At 49.4% G+C, this 21,629-nt stretch overlaps 1 protein-coding gene across 3 annotated transcripts; it reads left to right on the top strand.

Moving 5' to 3' along the window:
* Positions 1-11,426: 11,426 nt before the first annotated feature.
* Positions 11,427-14,360, top strand: IFI6 (interferon alpha inducible protein 6). 3 transcript variants are annotated; one of them, XM_075538688.1, is made up of 5 exons: positions 11,427-11,632; positions 12,154-12,251; positions 12,686-12,754; positions 12,850-13,002; positions 14,174-14,360. In XM_075538688.1, the coding sequence occupies exons 2-5, from the start codon at positions 12,185-12,187 to the stop codon at positions 14,278-14,280; spliced, it is 396 nt and encodes a 131-aa protein (XP_075394803.1). In that variant the 5' UTR covers positions 11,427-11,632; positions 12,154-12,184; the 3' UTR covers positions 14,281-14,360. The 3 variants fall into 3 exon arrangements, 2 of the variants coding, with proteins under 2 accessions (XP_075394803.1, XP_075394809.1); XM_075538694.1 differs by having other exon boundaries at positions 12,850-13,006; XR_012781109.1 differs by having other exon boundaries at positions 11,429-11,632; positions 12,850-13,284.
* The last annotated feature ends 7,269 nt before the right edge of the window (positions 14,361-21,629 follow it).

The following is a 21,629-nucleotide window of genomic DNA, read 5'->3' as shown; positions in this document are numbered from 1 at the left end:
ATTTGTGAGTTGGAGAGGAGTCCCCAGTCACATTCTCCTAATTAAAAATCGTCCCCACAATATGCTTCCATCACAGTGCTACCTTAATGACACCTTTTTCAAGCACATGGCTGATTATCACACAACTGGAGGACTTTCTAGGGGCAGACAAGTTTCTTTTGTTCTCACCCCCCTCGGGGGACAGTCAACCCCCATCTCCCTCCCCCACTGAGCCCAGGATATCCAGGTAAGACACCACCCACCTTGTTACAGCCGTGATTGACTCTTTACCTGTTGAAGATTTTTCTCTCGCACGCATTCTCTCTCTCAGACCTGACTTCATGGAGGAGGTGAACATCCCTAAACTTTTGTCTGTCTATTAAGTCCTTTCAATTATCCACAGGACCCTATCCGTCGTGGAAGCTGGTCTCCCACAATAAGGCTTCCTCCTGTTCTGGTACTGAATTCTCCATATAATCCAGCTTCTCTGATTATAAATTGAATAAGTGTGGTGAAAGAATACAACCCGTACACACACCTTTCCTGATTTTAAACCCAGCAGCATAACCTTGTTCTGTTCCCACAACTGTCTTCTGATCCACGTACTGGTTCCACATGAGCATAATCAAGTGTCCTGGGATTCCCATTCTTCTCAAGGCTGTAGTTTGTTGTGATCCACACAGTCAAATTCCTCTGCATAGTCAGTGAAACAGAAGCAAGCATCTTGCTGGTATTCTCTGCTTCCAGCCACTGATCTCCCTGGTTTCATTTCTCTTCTGCATTCGACCTGAACTTCTAGCAGCTCCCTATCAATACGCAGCTGCGACCATCGTTGGAGCCTCTGCATCTGAATTTGACTTCCATGTGATGTCAATGATGTTGTTCTAGTTCCACCTTCTATGGGGCACCTTTCTATGGAATGGGCACAAATTCAGATCTCTTCCAGTCTGTTGCCCAGGCAGCTGGCTTCCAAAGATCAGCGAGTGCTTCCAGTGCTTCATCAGCTTGTTGAAACATGTCAATGGCTTTACCCTCAGTCCCTGGAGCCTTGTTGTTGGCTAACGCCTTCAATGTTACTTGGACTCCTTCCTTCATTACCATTGGTTCTTGATCATATGTTATCTTTTTTATTATTATTACTAAATACTTTTATTGGGGGCTCTTACATCTCTTAGCACAATCCATACATGCATCCATTGTGTCAAGCACATTTGCACATATGCCGCCATCATCATTTTCAAAGCATTCTCTTCCCATTTGAGCCCCTGATATATGTTACCTTTTTGAATGATTATATGTTGACCAGTTCTTTTTGGTACACTGACTCTGTGTATTCTTTTGATGCTAACAGCACCATTCAATATTTTGCCCATATAATATTTCAATAATATACCTCAAAACTTGACTTTTTTTCTTCAGTTTAAGATATGCTGTGTTCTTCCTTTTTAGTTTTCAAACTCTGGGTCTTTGTACATTTCATTATACTACTTTACTGTATCTTCTAAAGCTGCCCTTTGAAATTTCCTGTTCAGGTCTTTGACTTCATTGTCTACCGTTGACCAAAAGGTCAGCAGTTCAAATCCACTAGCAGGGGAACTCTCTGCAGGAGAATGCTCTGGCAGCTGACTTCCAAACAGATTTACAGGTTCCTCCAATAAAATGATTAAATACAACTAATAAACGCCTCCCTGCCGAACAAAAAATCAGTCAAAGAAATCACAGGCTGCCCATTTCCCATAATGCAGAAACTCGCCAAATTAAATAAACTACAAACACGATGACTGTGGGAGCGGGGGATGGGACTTACAGGCTTACGAGGGCAAAGCACGAAGTGAGCACAACAGAGCAGCATGGGGAGCAAAGCAAGGAAGTCCCGAGGAATCCCCCACATAGACTGCGGACTCGGTGGGCAGGGCTTGGCAATTACCAGACCGGATTGGAAAACATAAGGGTCGGCACACACACCTGGAACTATTATAGGTTTCTTTTTTTCTTTCTCATGTCTAGCCATATAAGATAGGCAGGATAAACAATCCTAAGGAGAAACCAATGGGCTGAAGACTCCGGGGTGGAGGGGCATGGGAGAGTGTGTGTGGGAGCGGGGAGCCAATAAACCCAGGGAGAAAGGAACAAGAGATCTAAAGTTGATGGTGAGGAGGGTGTAGAATGCCCAGGTGGGGTCTGATCGAGTGCAGTGAGGAATTACTGAGGAATTACTGAGGGCTGAATGATGGTCGAACATGATGGATCAGAGGAAAGTAAACGAAAATAGAAGAACCAGGAGGCAAAAGACATAAAGGTATAAATATAGGCAGGTTCATTTTTGAATATATTAATATACAATTATAAGGATATAGGTTTATGTGCATATATGTAAAATTTAAGTATTAAGGTAGTAGATGGCATAGGTTCTCCACTCCACATTCCCTTAACAACGCAAGAACACTTTGTTCTAATAGGCTGGCATTCTGTGATGCTCACCTCCTCAACCTGCATGATCACTGAACAAAAAGGTGCATAAGCAAATGTGGTAAAGAAAGCTGATGGTGCCCGGCTATTAGAAGATATGGCATCTGGGGTCTTAAAGACTTGAGGTTAAGCAAGCGGCCATTTAGCAGGGAAGCAACAAAGTCCACATGGAAGAAGTACACTAGTCTGTGTAATTACCAGGTGTCAGACAGGATGAGGCATCCTAAGACCTAAAACAAACAATTATAGGATTGTGAATGATGGGTGTTGGAGTGGAGACGATTGGACATCCCCTCATAGAAGGGTTACAAGGAAGGAACGAGTCAGCCAGGGAGCAATAGAATACCATTCCTCTTGTTCTTTAGTGCTTCCCCCACCCCATCACAACCCTAGTTCTACCTTACAAACATGGCTACTCCGGAGCATGTACACTGGTAGAGATAAGAACTATGGACACACAGAACCCAGGAGAGAGAAACCCCTCAGGAAGTAGCAATACCATGAGGGGAGGGGAAAAGTTGAGGGAGAAACGGTGAACTGAATACAATGATTGATGTATAACGAACAACAGAAAAATGGGTGAAGGGAGACAACGAACGATGTAAGATATGAAAATAATAATTTGTAAATTATCAAGGGTTCACAAGGGTGGGAGAGTGGAGAGGGAGGGAAAAAAGAGGAGCTGATACCAAGGGCTCAAGTAGAAAGAAGTATTTTGAAAATGATGATGGCAACGAATACACAAATGTGCTTGGCACAATGGATGGATGTGTGGATTGTGATAAGAGTTGTATGAGACCCCAATAAGATGATTTAAGGAATAAAAAGAAAATGATGGCAACATATGTACAAATGCGCTTGATACAATTGATATGCAGATTGTTATAAGAGCTGTAAGAGCCCCCAATAAAATGATTCTTAAAATAAAAAATAAATTTTAAAATGATGCATTTGAAGAAGAAAAAAATATTTACAGGCTTGGAAACCCTATGGGGTAGTTTTACACTGTGCTACAGGGTCAGTGGTTGACTGGAAATTGACTGAGATTGTAGGTTTGGTTTAGGATTGGATTGACTAGGATATCAACCTTCAGGCATCCTACTTCATTTTTGACAAGTTCTAATTCTCCTGGATTCATACTTTGTACATTCTGTGCCCCAATTACTAATGAATGACTGCAGTTATCTCTTCTCATTTTGAGTCACGCCACGTCAGCAGATGAAGGCCCAGAAAGGTTTGCCCATTCTGTTTCATTGGGTGGAGTCTCCCTTGAAGAGGCAGTTTTTCCCCAGCTGTATTGTGCGTGTCTTCCAATCTGAGGGGTTCGTCTTGTGACATTATATCAGACAATGTTCCACTGCTAGCTATAGGCTTTTTTTATTGTTTTATTAGGGGCTCATACAACTCTTATCACAATCCATACATACATCAATGTGTAAAACACATCTGTACATTCACTACCCTCATCATTCTTAAAACACTTGCTCTCCACGTAAGCCCTTGGCATCAGGTCCTCCTTTTCTTTTTCCCTCCCTCCTCGCTCCCCCCCTCCCTCATGGGCCCTTGATCATTTGTAAATTATTATTTTGTCATATCTTGTCCTGTTCATCTCCCTTCACCCACTTTTCTGCTGTCCATCCCCCAGGGAGGAGGTCACATGTAGATCCTTGTAATCGGTTCCCCCTTTCCAACCCACCCTCTCAGTATCGCCACTCACACCACTGGTCCTGGAGGGATCATCCGCCCTGGATTCCCTGTGTTTCCAGTTCCTATCTGTACCAGTGTACATCCTCTGGTCTAGTCAGACTTGCAAGGTAGAATTCGGATTTGGATAATGATGCGGGGGGTGGGGGTGGGGGGAAGCATTTAGGAACTAGAGGAAAGTTGTATTTTTTATCGTTGCTACATCGCACCTTGACTGGCTCATCTCCTCCCAGCTATAGGGTTTTCACTGGCCAGTTGGTGTGTGTGTTTCCAAGAGAAACTTAGTCTAATTTCCAGATGTCGAGGTACATGGATAACCAAAGGTCACTACTGGAGGAAGAAAAGCCTTCCTGGTGTTTATCTGGTCCATGATTGCAAAATTAAAAGTTCAATGTTCCTTATTCTCTATACAAAACTTATTTTTTGTATTGAATAAACCAATTTATTTCCTGTTTTTATGTAACTACCACAGATGTTTATTTCTATTTCTTTTTAAAAAATCATTTTATTAGGGGCTCATACAACTCCTATCACAATCCATAATACATCAATTGTGTAAAGCACATTTATACATTTGTTGCCCTCATCATTCTCAAAACATTTGCTCTCCACCCAAGCCCCTGGCATCAGGTCCTCTTTTTTTCCCCTCCCTCTCCACTACCCCCTCCCTCATGAACCCTTGATAATTTATAAAGTATTATTTTGTCATATCTTGCTCTGTCCCATGTCTCCCTTCCCCCACTTTTCTGTTGTATGTCTCCCAGGGAGGAGGTCACATATAGATCCTCGAAATAGGTTCCCCCTTTCCAACCCACCCACCCTATCCCCTCCCGGTATCGCCACTCTCACCACTGGTCCTGAGGGGATCATCCACCCTGGCTTCCCTGTGTTTCCAGTTCCCATCTGTACCAGTGTACATCCTCTGGTCTAGTCAGACTTGCAAGGTAGGATTCGGATCATGATAGTGGGAGGGAGAGGGGGAAGCATTTAGGAACTAGAGGAAAGTTGTATTTTTCATCGTTGCTACATTGCACCCTGATGGTCTCATATCCTCCCCAAGACCCTTCTGTAGGGGGGATGTCCAGTGGACTACAAATGGGCTTTGGGTCTCTACTCCGTACTCCCTGCTCATTCACTATAGTAAGATTTTTTGTTCTGATAATGCCTGATCCCTTGACACCTTGTGATCACACAGGCTGGTGTGCTTCTTCCATGTGGGCTTTGTTGCTTCTGAGCTAGATGGCCGCTTGCTTACCTTCAAGCCTTTAAGATCCCAGACGCCATATCTTTTGATAGCCGGGCACCATCAGCTTTCGTCACCACATTTGCTTATGCACCCATTTGTCTTCAGCGGTCATATCAGGGAGGTGAGCACAAAATGATATGATTTTTTTTTGTTTTTTTATGCCTGATAATTGATCCCTTCAGCTCCTCGTGGTCACACAGGCTGGTGTGTTCTTCCATGTGGGCTTTATTGCTTCTGAGCCAGATGGCCGCTTGTTTACTTTCAAGCAAACCTTTATTTTTTTTTTTTAAGTAAAAGGTCAATGACCCTGAGCAAGCATCATGGTGTGACAGAGCTGCTAAAGGGGGAATTGGCCTGTGCAGGATTCCAGGCCAGGAGAATGCATCTATGTTCAAATGTGCATGTAAGAGGAGAGTCACATGGTGAGTGAGAATCAGAACAGGGGTCTTTGCAAATTGTCACACTGGTAGACAAAGCCTTGCCAGGAAGACACCCTGTGGCCCTAGACTCCTCAGGCTGGGGCACCAGCAGCTGGCTGATGGCCGGCCCTGGCCAGCTTTTCAGATCACTTTACCCCACCTTCCTAGTTTGTCTTAGTCTGGAAGCTCCACTGAAACCTGTCCCCATGGGTGACCATGACGGTATTTGAAAGAAACAGTGGTATACTTCCAACATCACAGCAGCAAACAAGCCCCCACAGGATGCAAACTGAGACATGAGTGGTGGCTTCTAAAGGTGGTCACCATGAACTTCCTCCTGCCCTGACCTGACATCTGACCCATCGCATCCGGAAATCGAGTGCATTTTCTAACAACAGAAAAAGCGACACCATTCCAGTTCCAGGTGTCGTCTTTGAGAAGACTGGAAATTTCCTCTCTTGTGAAAGAAACAGAATGGAAGACATCAAAGTCCCTTGTGAGACAACCACACTGTGAGGAAGTATAAGCTAGCCACGCGGAGATGTTGCACTGCGAGCGAGAGATGCTGATTAGTCCCTGCATGTTCCATCCATCCCAAGTGAGGTGCCTTTTGTGTAAATGAAAAAGACAGTTTGGACATTTCAACTCCTGCAAACACCACACGAAGCAGAGGACGCCCAGCTGAGCCTAGCCCCGATGGCAGAACCGTGAGAAATAATAAATTGCTCTTGTTTTTAAGCTTTTATGTCTTGGATGACCTGTTATTCAGCATGGCCCTACTAATTTATAAGGATGGTGGCTGAAAGCCGGGGCCAGATGAAGACCTGCAACCAATGAGAGCTTTCACGGATAGTATTTAGGAAGTGGCCGGAAAACCGAGAGAGGCTTAAGAACTCAGCACCTGTGTTCTCTAGGGGGAATCGGAAGAGTCTCCCCTCCCTGAGGCAATAAGGAGCTCTCACGGATACAGAAGGCACCAGCATCTCTGAGAAGCTCAGTGACGTGTGTTTCACCTCTGCTGTCATGGAGCTGGGCTCCTTAAGATCAACAGTGATCCTGGGGTTTCAGGTGGACGAGGGAGTGGCCAAGGGCAGGTGACTATAATTCCTACCCAGGGAAGAAGGATGGGATGGAGGGAGGGAGAGCTGATGGAGGGGACTTCCACTTTCCTTGGGAAACAGTAAAACTCGCCAGCTAGTAAGCAGAAGACTGGCATTAAGTGGCCGCGATAGGAAGTCATGGTCCTTTGTGCAGATTCTAAATCCAAGTTCGTAGAACCGGACCTCCTCCACCAGTGAGAGGTCAGGCCTCATTAAGGAAGGGAGGTGCAATGACCTCAACATTGTGTCTCAGAAATGTTCCTCCAGCCTTTCCCCAACGGGATCTGCCGTCAGGTATGAGGATCGCTAGACACTGGGAAGAGGCGAATACTGCGAATTTTCAAAGGTTTCTCCAGAGGCAGAGTGTGGGCTGATGTGGAAATCAGGAAAACAAGAACCACCATCATAGATTCCTGGTTAGAGTAGGCGCTAGAAGATACCAGGTGATAAATGGAGCCGAGTTCAAGTTCAGGGAGTCCTACAAAGGCTGACAGAACCCTCTTGTGGGTTCCCTGAGCCTTGGAGTGAAGGCTGCTCCGGTCGGAAGAGGCAGTGGAAGTTCTTGAAACTCTCCTGAAGCTTATTTCTGCAGCATTATTTCTGATTTCATATTTTGGCTGCGGTTGGGTTCCTCATCATATGCCCATGTAATTCGCCTGTCTGGCCTCTGGGAAAACACATGGAGCATGGTGGATACACTATTGTAAAATTAACCAGTTGATAGCCCGAACCACACTTACCCATGGCTGTGGGTGGAGCTGGTACGCAGTCTTTCCTGGAGCTGGTAAGCAGTCTTGAATATTTGGCTACTGTCTTGACAAATGCCTTCTTTTCGATACTCATCAGAAAAGATGACGAAGGCAGTTTGCCTTTAGCACCTTCGCGTCCTCTCTTCGGGGATTTGTGCTGTTGTATTTTATACTGTGGTCTTCAAGGACAATTGCCTTGACATTCCCATGAACATTATGCTGATATGCTATACTGATGACATCATTCCAATGGGACACAAACAGGAAGTGTAAAAGAGACTCAGGAGTGCAAAGATTACGTGCTCAGCTAGTCACCACAAGGTTGGTGGTTAAAACAAACCCAGTAGCTCCACAAGAGAAAAGACCTGCAAATCGGCTCCCTGTAAAGATGACAGTCGAGGCACTACGACGGGGCAATTCTATTCTGTCATATAGAATCACTATGCATCGGAAATGACAACTACAGTGCTGTTTGTCCGAGAGTGAAAGACAAACAGCATGAGGATACAGGGGCCTGCCACCTTGGTAACATTGTTAGGAGTGAGTGATTTGGAGCATGACAAGACAAATCGCTTCACCTGATAGTTAAGGTTTTGCATCAACTTGGCTGGGCCAGGATTCTCAGTGGCTTGACAATTAAGATATGGTAATGCCTCATCATGTGATCTAATATAATGTCATGATCTCCATGATGAGATCGGCTAGGAGCAGCCAATCCATTGAAAAACATTTCCTCAGGGGTGTGACTTGCTTCCAATATATGTGGATACTATGGGAAAGCTTGCTTGCTTTTTCCTGGGTCTGGATCCTGCATCTGGCTCATCAGCTGACCACTAGTTCTTTGGAGTTTGAGCCATCAACCTGTCATATTGCTGCTGACCTTGGGAGTCATCTTACCTGTTGACCTTGGATTCATTCACCTCTGCAGCCAGGAACCTGTCTTACCTGCTGATCTTGGGTTCATCAGCCCCTGCAGCTATATGAATCAGGAGAAGCCTTCATCTGACACCTGAACCATGGACTTGGAACTTGCCTACCTCTACAACTGTGCAGGCCATTTTCTTGATATAAACCTCTACACGTGTGTAAGCCACTTCCTTGTATCTATAAGCTTCACTCTTGTTTCTCTGAGAACTCAGCCTAAGATAGCCTATCACTTAGAAAGAGACAAAGTACTTGGTGGACCTCTTTGGATTTTGATTATACGCACTTACAAATGTCGCTCCCTTATTGGGTGGTTTGGAGGGATTCCAATTGTGAGCAGGGTCCAGAAGGTTTAGGCCACAAAGCAAAGTCTACTGCCACTTTGTGTCAAATGAGACAGCAGGTGCAATGTTGCTGGAGGTATCTGTGAAGGTTACGATGCTGTAGGAAGTCTCTGAAGGCTGAACTGAAAGAGCTACAGCGAGAATCCTTAGGATTTTACGGTAAGGCCGTGGTTTGTTTGCAAAGAAAGGTGCTGTTCCTGGGCCCCAGGAGTGACTAAGCCTCTAGACATTGTCTTGAACTGGGTGTTAGCAGACAGGTACTGTAGCAGTCCAATCTAGGGCGGAGGTGCTACCTTCAGACCTGCACTTAAAAGGATCCAGAAGGTGTGATTCCATTAAATGAATCCTGTTGCTCTTACCCCTCTCCATCGATTTCCATCTATAGCCTCACAGAAGACTACCTGGAACCAATTGATAAAGGAGACCCAATTCACCGGTACTTCAGTATGATATTTTGGCACCAGCTACAAATGGACCACTCTATTATAGCTCCAGTTGTGGGTAACCCTGCAGGACAGGATGATTCTCTCAGCAGGCAGAACCAAGAGAGTCTCTCATAAATTTTATCAGCCCTTTGTATGGAGGAAGCAATAGGCTGAGATACAGATCTACACGAATCCTTATTAAGAGGCAAACGTCTAAGTAGTTGGTCAGTAGGGTGGAAAGAACAAAGCTGGAAGCTCAGAGATAAGCAGATCTGTGGAAGAGATATAAAGGCCAATCCTACAGGAGTAGGAGCCCTGGAAGCACAGTGCTGGGCTGCTAACCTAAAGGTCAGAGGTTCAAATCCACCAGCCACCCTGCAGGAGGGAGATGTGGTGGTCTGCTTCCATTAAGATTACAGCCTTTGTAAGATATAACAAAATAATAATTTATAAATTTTCAAGGATTCATGAGGAAGGGGGTAGCGGGGAAGGAGGGGGAAAAATGAGGAGCTGATGCAAATGGAGAGCAGATGTTTTGAGAACGATGAGGGCAACGAATGTACAAATGTGCTTGACACAATGGATGTATGTATGGATTGTGATAAGAGTTGTATGTGCCCCCAATAAAATGATTTGAAAAGAAAGTAAATGTCTAGAAAATGATGATGGCAACATATGTACAAATATGCTTGATACATTTGATTTATGAATTGTTATAAGAGTTGTCAGAGCCCCCAATAAAATGACCTTTTAATTAAAAAATAAAATTACAGCCCTGACTCAAGTAGAAAGCCAATGGTTTGAGAGTGACGAATGGCAACAAACGTACAAATGTGCTCGACACCGTGGGTGAATGGATATGTGTGATAAGAGCTGTACGAGCCCCCAGTAACATGATTTTTAAAAGATTACAGCCCTGGAAACCTTCTGGCACGGTTCTGCTATGCGGCAGTCTACCTACAGTAGTGAGCGTAGAGGTGGGAACGAAGCACACAGATCCTTGTGTCTGGACGTCATGCTCCCTGGAGACCAATCACTGGAGAAGAGGCTTTACAAGCAGACAGTCAGGGCATCCCTCCTGTGGGTGTCGGACACCCCAGCCTCCAAACTTAGCAACTCCATTGCTTTGTGAAGGAGCACCGCCCACCCCAGGGTGGCAGGCTCACAGGTGAAGCACTCCGCTGCTCATCACAGGTCAGCTGTTTGAACTCCCCAGTCGCTTCACAGGAGAAAAGACCGGGCGGTCTGCTCTGGGAAAGACTCACAGCCTCGAAACCCTTTAGGGGTCCTAACCCTACCTTACAGGGTCCCTGTGTGACCAAACCAACTTGATGACACACCACACTGACACAAACTGCTTTGCAATTGACCCATGAAAGAGTGACCGAGATGGCAAGGAAGAAGCCTACAGATGGGCACAACCTCGTGGGCACTCTCTCCAACAGGGATCTAGGAGCTACCAACCACTAGCCAGCCTGCCACAAGTAGGTTGCAATAGGGCAGCCTTACTTAGGGAGGGCAGTCAGCCACCAGGTGGCAGGTTGAAGACATCAGACCCTTCCACTGTGGAAAGAGCAAGGAGTCGTCCTGCTGAGAATTGCTATGCCTTCCGAATGTGGGTTGGATTTCTTACCCATAGTGCCTCTGCAAGCATCCCATCCAAAGGCTTAAAGAATGATCGATCCACTACTATGGCCAGGGGTCCTATTGGATGGCATGACTTCTCTTTCCACACCCTGCACCTCGGGAAGCAGCCATCCCGAGGGAACAGTGGAATGGGTCCATTTCCAAAGCTTTCATCTCCTGAACTGCAAAATGGGAATTAAAAATAGTAAATGGTACTACTTCACAACGCTGCTGTGGGGTTGAAGAGAGCGAATGTTCAAGAGCGCCTTGTGCAAGCCCTGACATGTACCTCAAGCAGAGAGGATCTTAGGATGAAATGAATTGACACGTCACAGGCCTCCACCCCCAGGGGGGACTGGTGCTCCGGTTTCACTCAACCGACCAGGGCCTCACATGCTCCTTGGATGTGACCTGCTTGGAATATGCTTGTCTGTTTAGAAATTCCCAGTGTGCATTGCTCCTTTCTGCCTCTAGGCAGTGCCAATGCGCAAAGGGAAAAAGAAACTCAAACTGCAGTCAGTGGCTGGGAAATGAAAACTGAGCTCAGCTGCCTGGGCTGGGGGAGGGAATCCAGGGGTTATAAAAGTGGCAGCCTTCAGCCTGCGAGCCGATTCCTGGTACTTGCTCCATCCATCCACAGGCTTCAGGTAAGATTCTTTCTTTTCCCTACTAGGATGGGTGTCATCCACAATGGTGACGCCTGGTGCCCCACACCCTAAACGTATTATCAGTTTTAACCATGGAATAATAGATGCTGAATATAGTTGTGAATTATTTTCAATGTAATTATTTCTTGTATGCGCCAGGCAGCTTCTCTAAAGATTACAGCCCTGGACATCCTTTGCATGTACTCTGAGTCTGCGTCCACTTGATGGCCACGGGTTTGTTCGTTTGGTGAAGTGGTAGGGACACAGGATGGACAATTTCTAAACTCCCACCTATCCACTGATACACGCTCGATTAAGAGCCTCATTTTAAAGATAAAACTCAGAGACGTGAAATACCCACAGCAGCCGCATCTGGGAGGATTCACCAGGTGCAAGCCCCGTGCCCGCACAAGATTCCCCCATTCGCTCGGAGGGGCCGTCGGGGCTGTGAGGACTCTGGTCCCTGGCGCAGTTCCCCCCTCCCGTGGTCTGAGGACGTTCTCCCTCTCCCCCATCCCCAGAGCCCGCAGCAAAGCCCGCTCGCAGACCACCATGCGGCAGAAGGCAGAATCGCTCTTTCTGTGTTACCTGCTCTTCACCTATTGCGGGGTCGACGCAGGTTAAGAATTCAGGACTGGAGCGGAAGGCGGCGGACTCACCGGGAGTCAGGGGGTGGGAGGGGTGGGGGGAGCGATAGGGGGTGGAATTAAAGGGAGGGAGGCTTTGGGACAGTTTCGGGATCTCTGGTGTGCCTCGGAACTCGGGAAGCCGTAAAGGTAGACCGCACATGGGTTGCTGTAACCAGAGTCCCAGGTTCGAATCCCTTCTCGGCCAATTTTTCCATTCTTTCGAAATATTTTCATTGCCACCTATGCTTTGGGGAGGGGGGGAGTCTTTCCCTTATTTGAGAAGCTCCGCAATAGGAGAGCGGTTCCCCCTCTCCACCACCCCACCCCCACTTCTGGGAGAGTGAGCTTAACGCGGGCACAGAGTAGGGCGCCCCGGGCCCGTCCCCCCTCCCCACTCCACGTGGCTGGTCGGCTCTCCGCACAGGAAAAAGAAGGAACTCGGATGACAGTGATTCAGGAAGCTGGGGCGCCTGGCCCTACGTGATCGGAGGAGGTGGGTCTGGGGGTGGGTCTGGGGGTTGGGTTGGGTGGGGCGGGGCCAGGGGCGGGGCCGGGGCGGGGCCTGAGCTCCCTTTCCTCTCCCCGCAGGGCTCCTGGTTGCCGGGCTGCCGGTGGCGCTGGGCTTCACCTCCACTGGCATCGTCGCGGGCTCCGTGGCCTCCTGGATGATGAGCACGTCTGCGGTGATGAACGGCGGCGGCGTGCCTGCCGGGGGCCTGGTGGCAATGTTGCAGAGCGTTGATGAGTGGGCACCTGAGGCAGGGGCGCCAGCCCTTTTCTCTGGCTAACTCGGGCCCTCTTGCTATCCCCATTGCCCAGATGGGAACACTGAGACACCGAGAGGTTAAGTCATTTACTTAAGTCCTCGCCACTAGCAGGACCGGAGCCAGCATTCAAACCGCCTGTCTGATGTCGCAAGCCTTGCGCAGAGTGTGGAAGGCAGGGCTAGAGAACCGTGCGGCCCGTGAAAGCTAACATCACACCCCTCACCCAAGAGAAGCCCGTCCAACCATCACATTAGGAGTGAGTGCGTGAAATGTTTGACCAAATATAGCAGGCTAATTTTTAAGTTGATCTTTTGTCTGGCCTGCGAATGATCTTCTAAATAGCCAAATGGCCCTGGATGGAGAAAGCTCTCCCTGCCGCTGCCCAAAGGCCGGCGTCCTGCTGGTGCCAAGTCTCAGCCTGGTCAGTCATCTGAGTGTGGCATTCACGAAGCTGCTCCATCTCACCGAGGCCCAGTGACAAAGCAGCATGGTGGACCAAGCCAAATCCATCTGCCTGAAGGGGATGGCGGCAGAATGCTCCCTCTGCCTCTCTGCCCCTCCTCCTCCTTTCCCTCCCTCCCTCCCTGCCTCCCTCTTCTTTTTCTTCCCCATGGTTTTCACAGTTCTAGAGAGAACCCCCCCCCACACACACACACACACACTGTGTTTCTGAACCGTTCATCCTCTCTCAGTTGTGCACAAAAACCCCATGAACCAGCTCAGAGGAGGCCAGTGGGCAGAGGCTTAGACCAGCCCACAGCCCTGCTGTGAGGGGTGGTGACGGGATGGACCAGGCTAAGAACACTCTGGCTGTAAGATGGGCTCTGGCACGTCCGAGCCAAGGCTTGTTGGTGAGCCTCCCAGCACCCACACGGCGGGGTCTCCAACAACGCTGCGGTTAGCATCCTTAATAACACCGTGTGTTCTTTTGTGGCAGGCCTGAAGTGCCGTGCCACAGAATGAACCCTCCGGGAGGTCTCTTTCATCTTCGAAGCACATCTCTGATTTGAGATGGCAAGCGAGTGAGGGAATGAGAGTTGAAGGCAGCAGTTCCCTCCCCCCTTGGAGCCTTTTAGGATTCGACCAATGGTTTCCAGACATGTGGATTTCCAGAGGCCAGTGACCCTTCTGTGCTTGCTTTACAGGCGCGACCGGTGGCAGTACCGTCCTGGGCAACATTGGTGCCTCTCTGGGCTATGGAGTCTATAAGGCCGTCAGCAGTGGGGATGAGGAGAAGGAGGAGGAGGAGTAACCGAACAGCCGAGGAGCAGCCCCCTTCGTGCTCCTCAATGATCTAGCTGAGGAAACAAAATAAATCTCTCTCAGAAAACACTTTGTCTTTCGATGAATCCCTCTTGCTCCGAGAAACCCAACAAGATCTTGCTCTGGGCTGCTGCACCCCTCCCCCATACCCTCGGTTTCCCCTAAAACCCTCCTCAGCTTGTCTGAGGTTTAGCACCTGTTGTTCTCTTTGCCTGGAATGCCCTTCTGACTCATAGTGACCCTGGAGGACCGAGGAGAACTGAGACTGCAGCTTTTTACCGGAGTCCAAAGCCTCATCTTGCCCCTCTGGGGGGCGCTGGTGGTTCCGAGCCACTAACCTTGTGGTATGCAACCCAATGTGTAACCACTACATCCCCAGGGCTCCGAGTCACGGGGAAACTCCCTTTTGTCCTTCCAAATCCAACCTAGACGCGCCCTCTTCTGAGCTGCTTCCCCAGAAGAGCCCCTGCTGCCCCGTCACAGCAGGAGTGCTTGGGCTCCATTTTCTAGGGTGCCTTGGTCTCGCTCCTAGCTGCTTCTCTGATGAGGCAGAGAGAGAAACCAACTCTCCATTATCTGAAAAGCCACCAGAGGGATCTCTCTAAGATGGGGGATACAAAGCCAGCTCCCCTTTGTCCTGGGGAATGGGTGTGGACCACCAGCAAGTCTCTTCCTGGGAGAGCTCTGGGGACAGGATGACCATTGACACTTCAGTGCACCTAGGCCTTGATGGGACGGGAAGGATGACCCCGACCTTGTCTGGGACATTTGAGCTTTGGAAGTTTCAGTACCGGGTGGCCTAGGGTACCCAGCCCAGGGCAGGGGAAGCCCCAGAAATCCAGTAACACTGAAGGTGGGGTGAACCCAGCACTGATAGAGATTTTGCTGGGTACACAGCCTCCTCAGTGCTGGCTCAGCCCTCCTGGGAAGCCCTGCACAGTGGGATATGACTGTGAGTGAACTACAAACACTGCTCACAAAAGGGCTATAGTTTGGTCCCCTCCCCTGTCTGCTCAGACACACACATGCACACACACACACACACACACACACACACCATGCACTTCTAACTAGCCTTTCTTAGAATCCAGAAATTCCTCTACAGTTAAGTGTCGGTGTGCATGCGGTTCCATTCTGCTTGTTTGCATCCTTCGCTTTAATGTCAATTGTTTGCCATAGCTCATAGCTTGCCCCAGAGCCCCAGAGAAGTGGTTTGTAGCAAAGGTGCACAGGGGGACACTGATCCCCAAACCCTATCTCTGTGACTTGTGTCCCAGAGCAGAAGCTAGGGCTGAGTCCCCAACATGATGCTCACTCACCATTCAAGCCCGAGCAGATTCCAGCTTTGGCCTGGCTGTCCAAAGACAGGCGGTCAGCAAGGATTTCAGCTTGAGTCTCAGTCATCCCATCTCGTGGGGACCTGTTCATTTCACCCCTGGCTGTCTGACAGGGCTCCATCTCAGGGAGATACGTGTGTGGCACTATATCCAGTTTATCTCTAGACAGCCCTAGTTCTGGACACATACCTGGCAGGCAGTAGGTACTTATTCTATAGGCGGCATCAAAAAGTTCATGGGAAACAGAACAAAAAGTTCACGGGGTGTTTTGCATAAACTTTTTGAAGCTCCCGCCTATGTGAGAGTTGAGCCCAAGGTCAGCCTCCTTCACTCCCATCTGCGTGTTCCTTCCCTCTCCCCACTCCCCGGTCACCATGGGGTGGGCAAGACTGGGCCTCTTTTCTTCGAACCTTTCCCTAAGACCCTTTGCCACCCCAGGATGCCCACTCCAACCCCCTACCTTTGAGCCAATGGCTGGCTGTCATCTTCATGGAAGTCGACCACCCCATCTTCCTCTCATGGTGGGGCTGGTGGCCTTGAATATCAATGTTTATTTAGCAGCTGCATACTTTAACCACTGTGCCTCCAGCGCCTCCTCCCACCCCCCACCCCCCATTCTTGTCAAGTCAGTTTTGACTCATAGCAACCTTGTGTGTAACAGAATGAAATACTGCCTGGTTCGGTGCCATCCTCACAATCCTTGAGTGGTGCCAACAGTTAAGCACTCAACTCTTAGCCAGAAGGTTGGTCTTTCGAACCCACCCAGAGATGCTCAGAAGACAGGCCTGGCACCTGCTGTTGAGAGGGTCCCGCTTTGACTCTGCACACCCAGGCTGCTGGAAGTCGGGAGTGACCCCACGACATCTGACTGCCCAGAAGCACGCATCTTGGAATTTTCTTCCCTTGAACATCAGGCCAGAGAGGGGTGGCTGTGCCCTCAGGACTTGAGATCCGAGGCCCCAGCAACTCTCAAGATGAATGACCGGGAAGCCCAGCCTCTCTTTGGGCCTGTGTGGGAGGACTCCTTGCCTGTTTCTACAGCCATTTATGGGGTAGTCCTCTGCTCCTAGGAGCCCTGGACGTGGTCAGCAGGTCAAAACCACTAGCTGCTCTTCGGTGGGGGGGGGGGGAGGAGGGGAGGAGAGGCGGCTTTCTACCCCCACACAGAATGAGTCTCGGAACCCCACAGGGCAGTTAGCATGGACTTGGTGGCAGGGAGTCAGTCTGTGCCCTGTATCAGGCACTGGGCAGTGAGAGAGAATCAGCTCCCACTCACTGGGGGCCCAGTGCCCAGACAAGGAGCACCCACACAACCACTTCCCCCCTCGCAGCCTTCCCCTCCATGTCCTCTGGCCGATACTGCAGGAGGCAGCGAGGGGCACAGCTCACGCAACCAGAGACGCAGAGCTGAGTCTGGGCGCCCGCGGCCCTCTCGGAGCCCCAGTGTCCCCACCTGCAAGTGGAGGAGGTGGGCTGCACAGTCACCAGGCCCATGTTGTTCTAAACTCGGCTCCTGAATTCCCTCTGAAGGTCAGATCCTGGCCCTCTGAGGCTGGATTTTATTTTTGGGCACAACCCAAAGCCATCTTGTGGTGCCAAGTTTGGTGACGAAGGTAGGTGATGGCGCCGGGAGATGCCGTGTTTGGTCACAAATGAGGGTGACTGCAGCTAGCAGGCCAGCTCCTCACCACACCCTAAAAGGAGGTCAAAAATAGATCCTGTCACGGTGGCTGGCTTGCTCTAAAACCTTGAGATCCTCCGCCACATCTCTGGGCCTCAGTTTTCTTGCCTGTAGAATAGGGGAAGAGGAGGAGTTGGACTCTCACTCAGACTTAGAAGAACGTTCCTGAATGTTTAAGTTAGAGGTCTTTCTCTGGTGGCACTGTGGGTTAGGCATTCGGCTGCTAACGGCCGAGTTGGCAGTTCAAATCCACCACCTATTCCCAGGGCGACAGATGAGGCTATCAGTGCCCGCACAAACCCTATGCAGGGTCACCAAGGGTCAGAGTCCACGTGATGGCTGTGGGTTTGTTTGGAGTTGGGTTTTCCGTAATAAGCGCCTCCCCTTTATCTAGGGATTTCCCGTATTCTTTCAGGATCTCTCCGTTCTCATAACCTTGAAAGTCAACTCATTCTCTTTCCCCTGCAATGGCTCCCACATCCCTGAATGCTATGCACAAAGATGTCCACCCGGTGGCAGTCAAGGCCCATCCTGGGAATCTCCTCCTTCCAAGACTAGCACGCAATTATACACAGCCTGCCTGCCTCCCTGGGGCGGTGGGGATGGGCTTCCGAGAAGCGACTGAGATGAATTAGACTGGGCCCCTGCTCTGCTGTAGGGGGTCCAGAAACTCTCAGGAGGGGCTCCATCAGTTCCAGACCTTCAGGCCTACAGCCTTGGAAACGCCAAGTTCCTGGGCCTGGCATTGGAAGCCCACTGTGATCAGTTCCCATCTCTGTCTGTATTCGCAGCCCTGCGCCACAGGGATGGAAAGGAAATGAGAGGGGCACTCCATATACACTTCTTGAGAGAGCCGCAGAGCATGACCTGGCAACAGAGAACTGCTGGGGCCAGTCTGGAAGGGGCTTGGGGCCAGTGGAGAGCCTGGGTCAGCAGGAGCTGGTAGGAGCTGAGGCAGAGGATGCTTGTGGCTTCCTGTGAAGAACTGAGAAGCCACTTCCTTTAAGCAGATGGCTTGGGGGAAGGGGTGGGTATTTGGGGAGCTCTGGCTTCCGGACTTGGGGGGTGGGTCCTAGGAAGGCCAGATGGAGAGCCCCAAGGAGCCTTTCTTTCCCTCCCTCTGGGGTCTCCATGCAGTAGGCAGCTCAGAGGGCGGGAGGTAAAAGCTCAGAGGCCACCCAGAGGGCGGGAGGTAAAGGGACAGGCTACCAGGTAAGAACGAGGAGCATCAGTTAGTCTTAGAAACAGGCCCAAGTACCCTCGTCCAGCTCCTCAGCCTGATAACTCACCACCGGAAACCCAAACACTTGGTCTGGTTAATCCAGCCCACGCCTCCATCTCCAAACAGCAGCTGCAGAGAGGTGTCCTGTGCCCACCAGCAGTTGGCAGGGGCCCACTGAGTCCTTAGCTGGATGCAGATTAGCCTCACAGGCGGCCTCATCTTCATTCTTTCTCTCAAGATCTATTCACTGGATTGGCTGAAGCCAGTATCAAGGGAAATGCCAGTCCAGCTACGATGAATCATCACAAAACCCAGCCTGCATGTTTCCTGCTTTGTTTCTAGTTATCCACGTTTAGCTGGTCCAGCGTGGTGCCCATCCCTCAGCTCCCCCCCCACCACCCCTTACCCACCCCACCCCTCAACTACACCCACTGGAGGATGAGCTCCAGCCACTAGGGCCAGAAACAGGAGGTCAGAGGTCAGGACAGGAAAGCCTTCTGAAACCAACCTTGAGCAGAGAAGCATGTGCTTGGTTTGGAGGCCGCCACCCTTCAGTCCTGCTGCGTGATTCTGACCCTGTCTGAGCCTCCGTCTCACAACTGTCTGGTCAATAGCCAGTCCTTGCTTGCTTCTATCAAGGTGTGTGTGTGTGTGTGTGTGTGTGTGTGTGTGTGTGTGTGTGTGTGTAGGAGTCTTGGTGGAGGGCAGGATGTCTGCTGAAGGCTCCCCAGCTACAGATGGCAGTAGGATGGGATTGGTGGTGGTGGTGGTGGAGATGGTGGTGATGCCACAGGTGCTTTGGTCAAACACGAGGATGTGCCCACATCGGTGACCAAGAGTTCTTGATGCACCAGTGGGGTTCATCTTCGGCACCTGTAGACCAACAGGACAATGTGGTCCAGCTGCTCTAACTAGACTGTAAAGGGTCTTCCTTTTGCCACGATCACTCACTCATTCTTTCATTCACTCACTCTCTTGGCACCCACCAGCCCAAGACCATCCCTTCCCCTCACTTTGTTCCACTTTGCGAAAGGGCATTTCTAGGCCATGTAGCTACCCATGCCAGACACCTGCTCACAGGACTTTCCAATGATGGCTGTGTCTTCACTCCTCAGTCTTTGCTCAAATGTCACCTCCAAGAAGGCCTCCCTGACCACCGACTTTAAAGAAGCTTCTTTGTTTCTCTCTCACAGTGGTTCCCAAACCAGCCTGCACTGTGGAATTTGCCTGCCTTCATACAATCCCAGTGGCTGGGTCTGAGCCTTAGGAGAGTGACATTTAATTGGTTGGGAATAAGCCTGGACTTCAGAATTCAACATAAACAAACAAACCAAGAATCTCTGGGTAATCTTAATGTGAAATTAGTTTGGGACCCACTGTGCCCTCGCACATCATCCAGTGTTAAGTGTATGCTTAAAACCTAATATTATCTGATATTTCTTTATTGTCTTACTTGTTCATTTCCTCCACAGACACACTAGAATGTACATGCTATTAGAGTTGAGGAACTGCTTGTTGTTTTCGTGGCTGAACACCCTACACACACAGTGTCAACAACAACAATAGCTGTCGTGTACTGCGGAAGCCATCCTGCAAGAATGCGGTCCTCATAACCCGACCGGTCCGCAGCATCATCATAAACAGAGAAAAGATTGAATGTGTCAAGAATTGCATGTTACCCAAGTCCACCACTAACACCCAGGGAAGCAGCCGTCAAAAATCAAAGGAGGTAATGATTGCACCACTCTTTTCAATATGATTGAATTATTGAACACATGACATGTGATTTGTATGTCAACAAAAGTGCCAGAGAGAAATCAAGGAAGGCATTGCGCTAGGCTAAGTGGCACACAAGATTTCTTGAATGTTTTTAAAAGCAAAGGTGTTACTTTGAAGATTAAGGTGGGCCTGACCCAAGCCATGGTATTTTCAATCTTGTATGATATGCCTTGTATGCATGTATGCTGTCTTGTATGCATGTGCAAGCTGGATAATGAGAGTTGGATGACAATGGGATCCTCTTGTTAGAGGGAGAAACAAGGCGCGCCCGCGCACACAACCACACTCATACACACAGCCACGTGTCAGCTACTTGGTTCTCACTTAGGGCAAACCCTGTGTGCTACAGACCAGAACTGTGCTCCTTAGAGTTTTCAAGGCAATGACCTTGGGAAGCCAATTGCCAGGCCTTTCTTCTGAGGACTCTCTGCGTGAGTTCAAGGTGCCAACCTTTGGAATTTTTACCGTTCTTAATCAAGCCTGTCTGCCTCTGGAGAACGGGCTCGATATCCAGACGGGACTCCATCGCTAATTGTTGAATGGATGAATAACTTCATCTTGACCTCCCTCTGCTCCCACATTCAGCGCCTTGTAGAGTCTATTTCCCCCTGAATCTGCTCCCATCTTTACATACACCCACATTGCCCCTTTCATCTATCTAGTCCCTCCCTCCCTTCAGTTTGGAGGGTGCCTCATATGTCCGCCTAACAGGTCTCCCTGGGCCCACTCTTGCCTCTCTGCATCTTTTCATCTATCTAAAACAGAGAAGATCTGAAAAGACAGATTAGATCAAGCGACACCTATCCTGCCAGTGGTTGCTCTTCAGGCCCCTACTTTCTTATAGTGCCCTTCAAGGTCCTGAATAATCTGCTCCCCCAAAGCCCCGGGGCCTTATCTCACCTTGCTTTGCCTCCCCAATTCTTTCAGGTATACTGGACTCCCAGCTTCCCAGAGTTCCCCAGGTGCTTTCCAACCTTTGCCCAAGCGGTTTGCTTGAACCCTTTTTGCTGAAGGTGGTGGCTCAGCTATAACTTCTCCAGAGTCCCGAATCCCCCAATGAAATCGGGCAGTCGTATGTTATCTCCCTAGAAGAGGCCATGATCATAAGGAAAAACCAGGATGTTCCGTGTGAAGAGTCCTCTAGAATCTGAGCTGCCCCAGGACAAGCACAGGGATGGACGTTATTTATGACCAGCACCCAGTTAACACAATGCCTGCCGGGCACATGAAATGGGCACCGATAACTTTGAGTAAATGGACAGACGAAGGGAAGAAGAAGCGATGGAGAAATAAGTGTGCTTTAACATTAAGGTGCTCTG

This window comes from Tenrec ecaudatus, chromosome 1, assembly GCF_050624435.1.
Source record: "Tenrec ecaudatus isolate mTenEca1 chromosome 1, mTenEca1.hap1, whole genome shotgun sequence".
Taxonomy (NCBI): Eukaryota; Metazoa; Chordata; class Mammalia; order Afrosoricida; family Tenrecidae; genus Tenrec; species Tenrec ecaudatus.
Note: the sequence above shows the minus strand (reverse complement) of the source record. Positions and strands in the feature narration are given on the sequence as shown.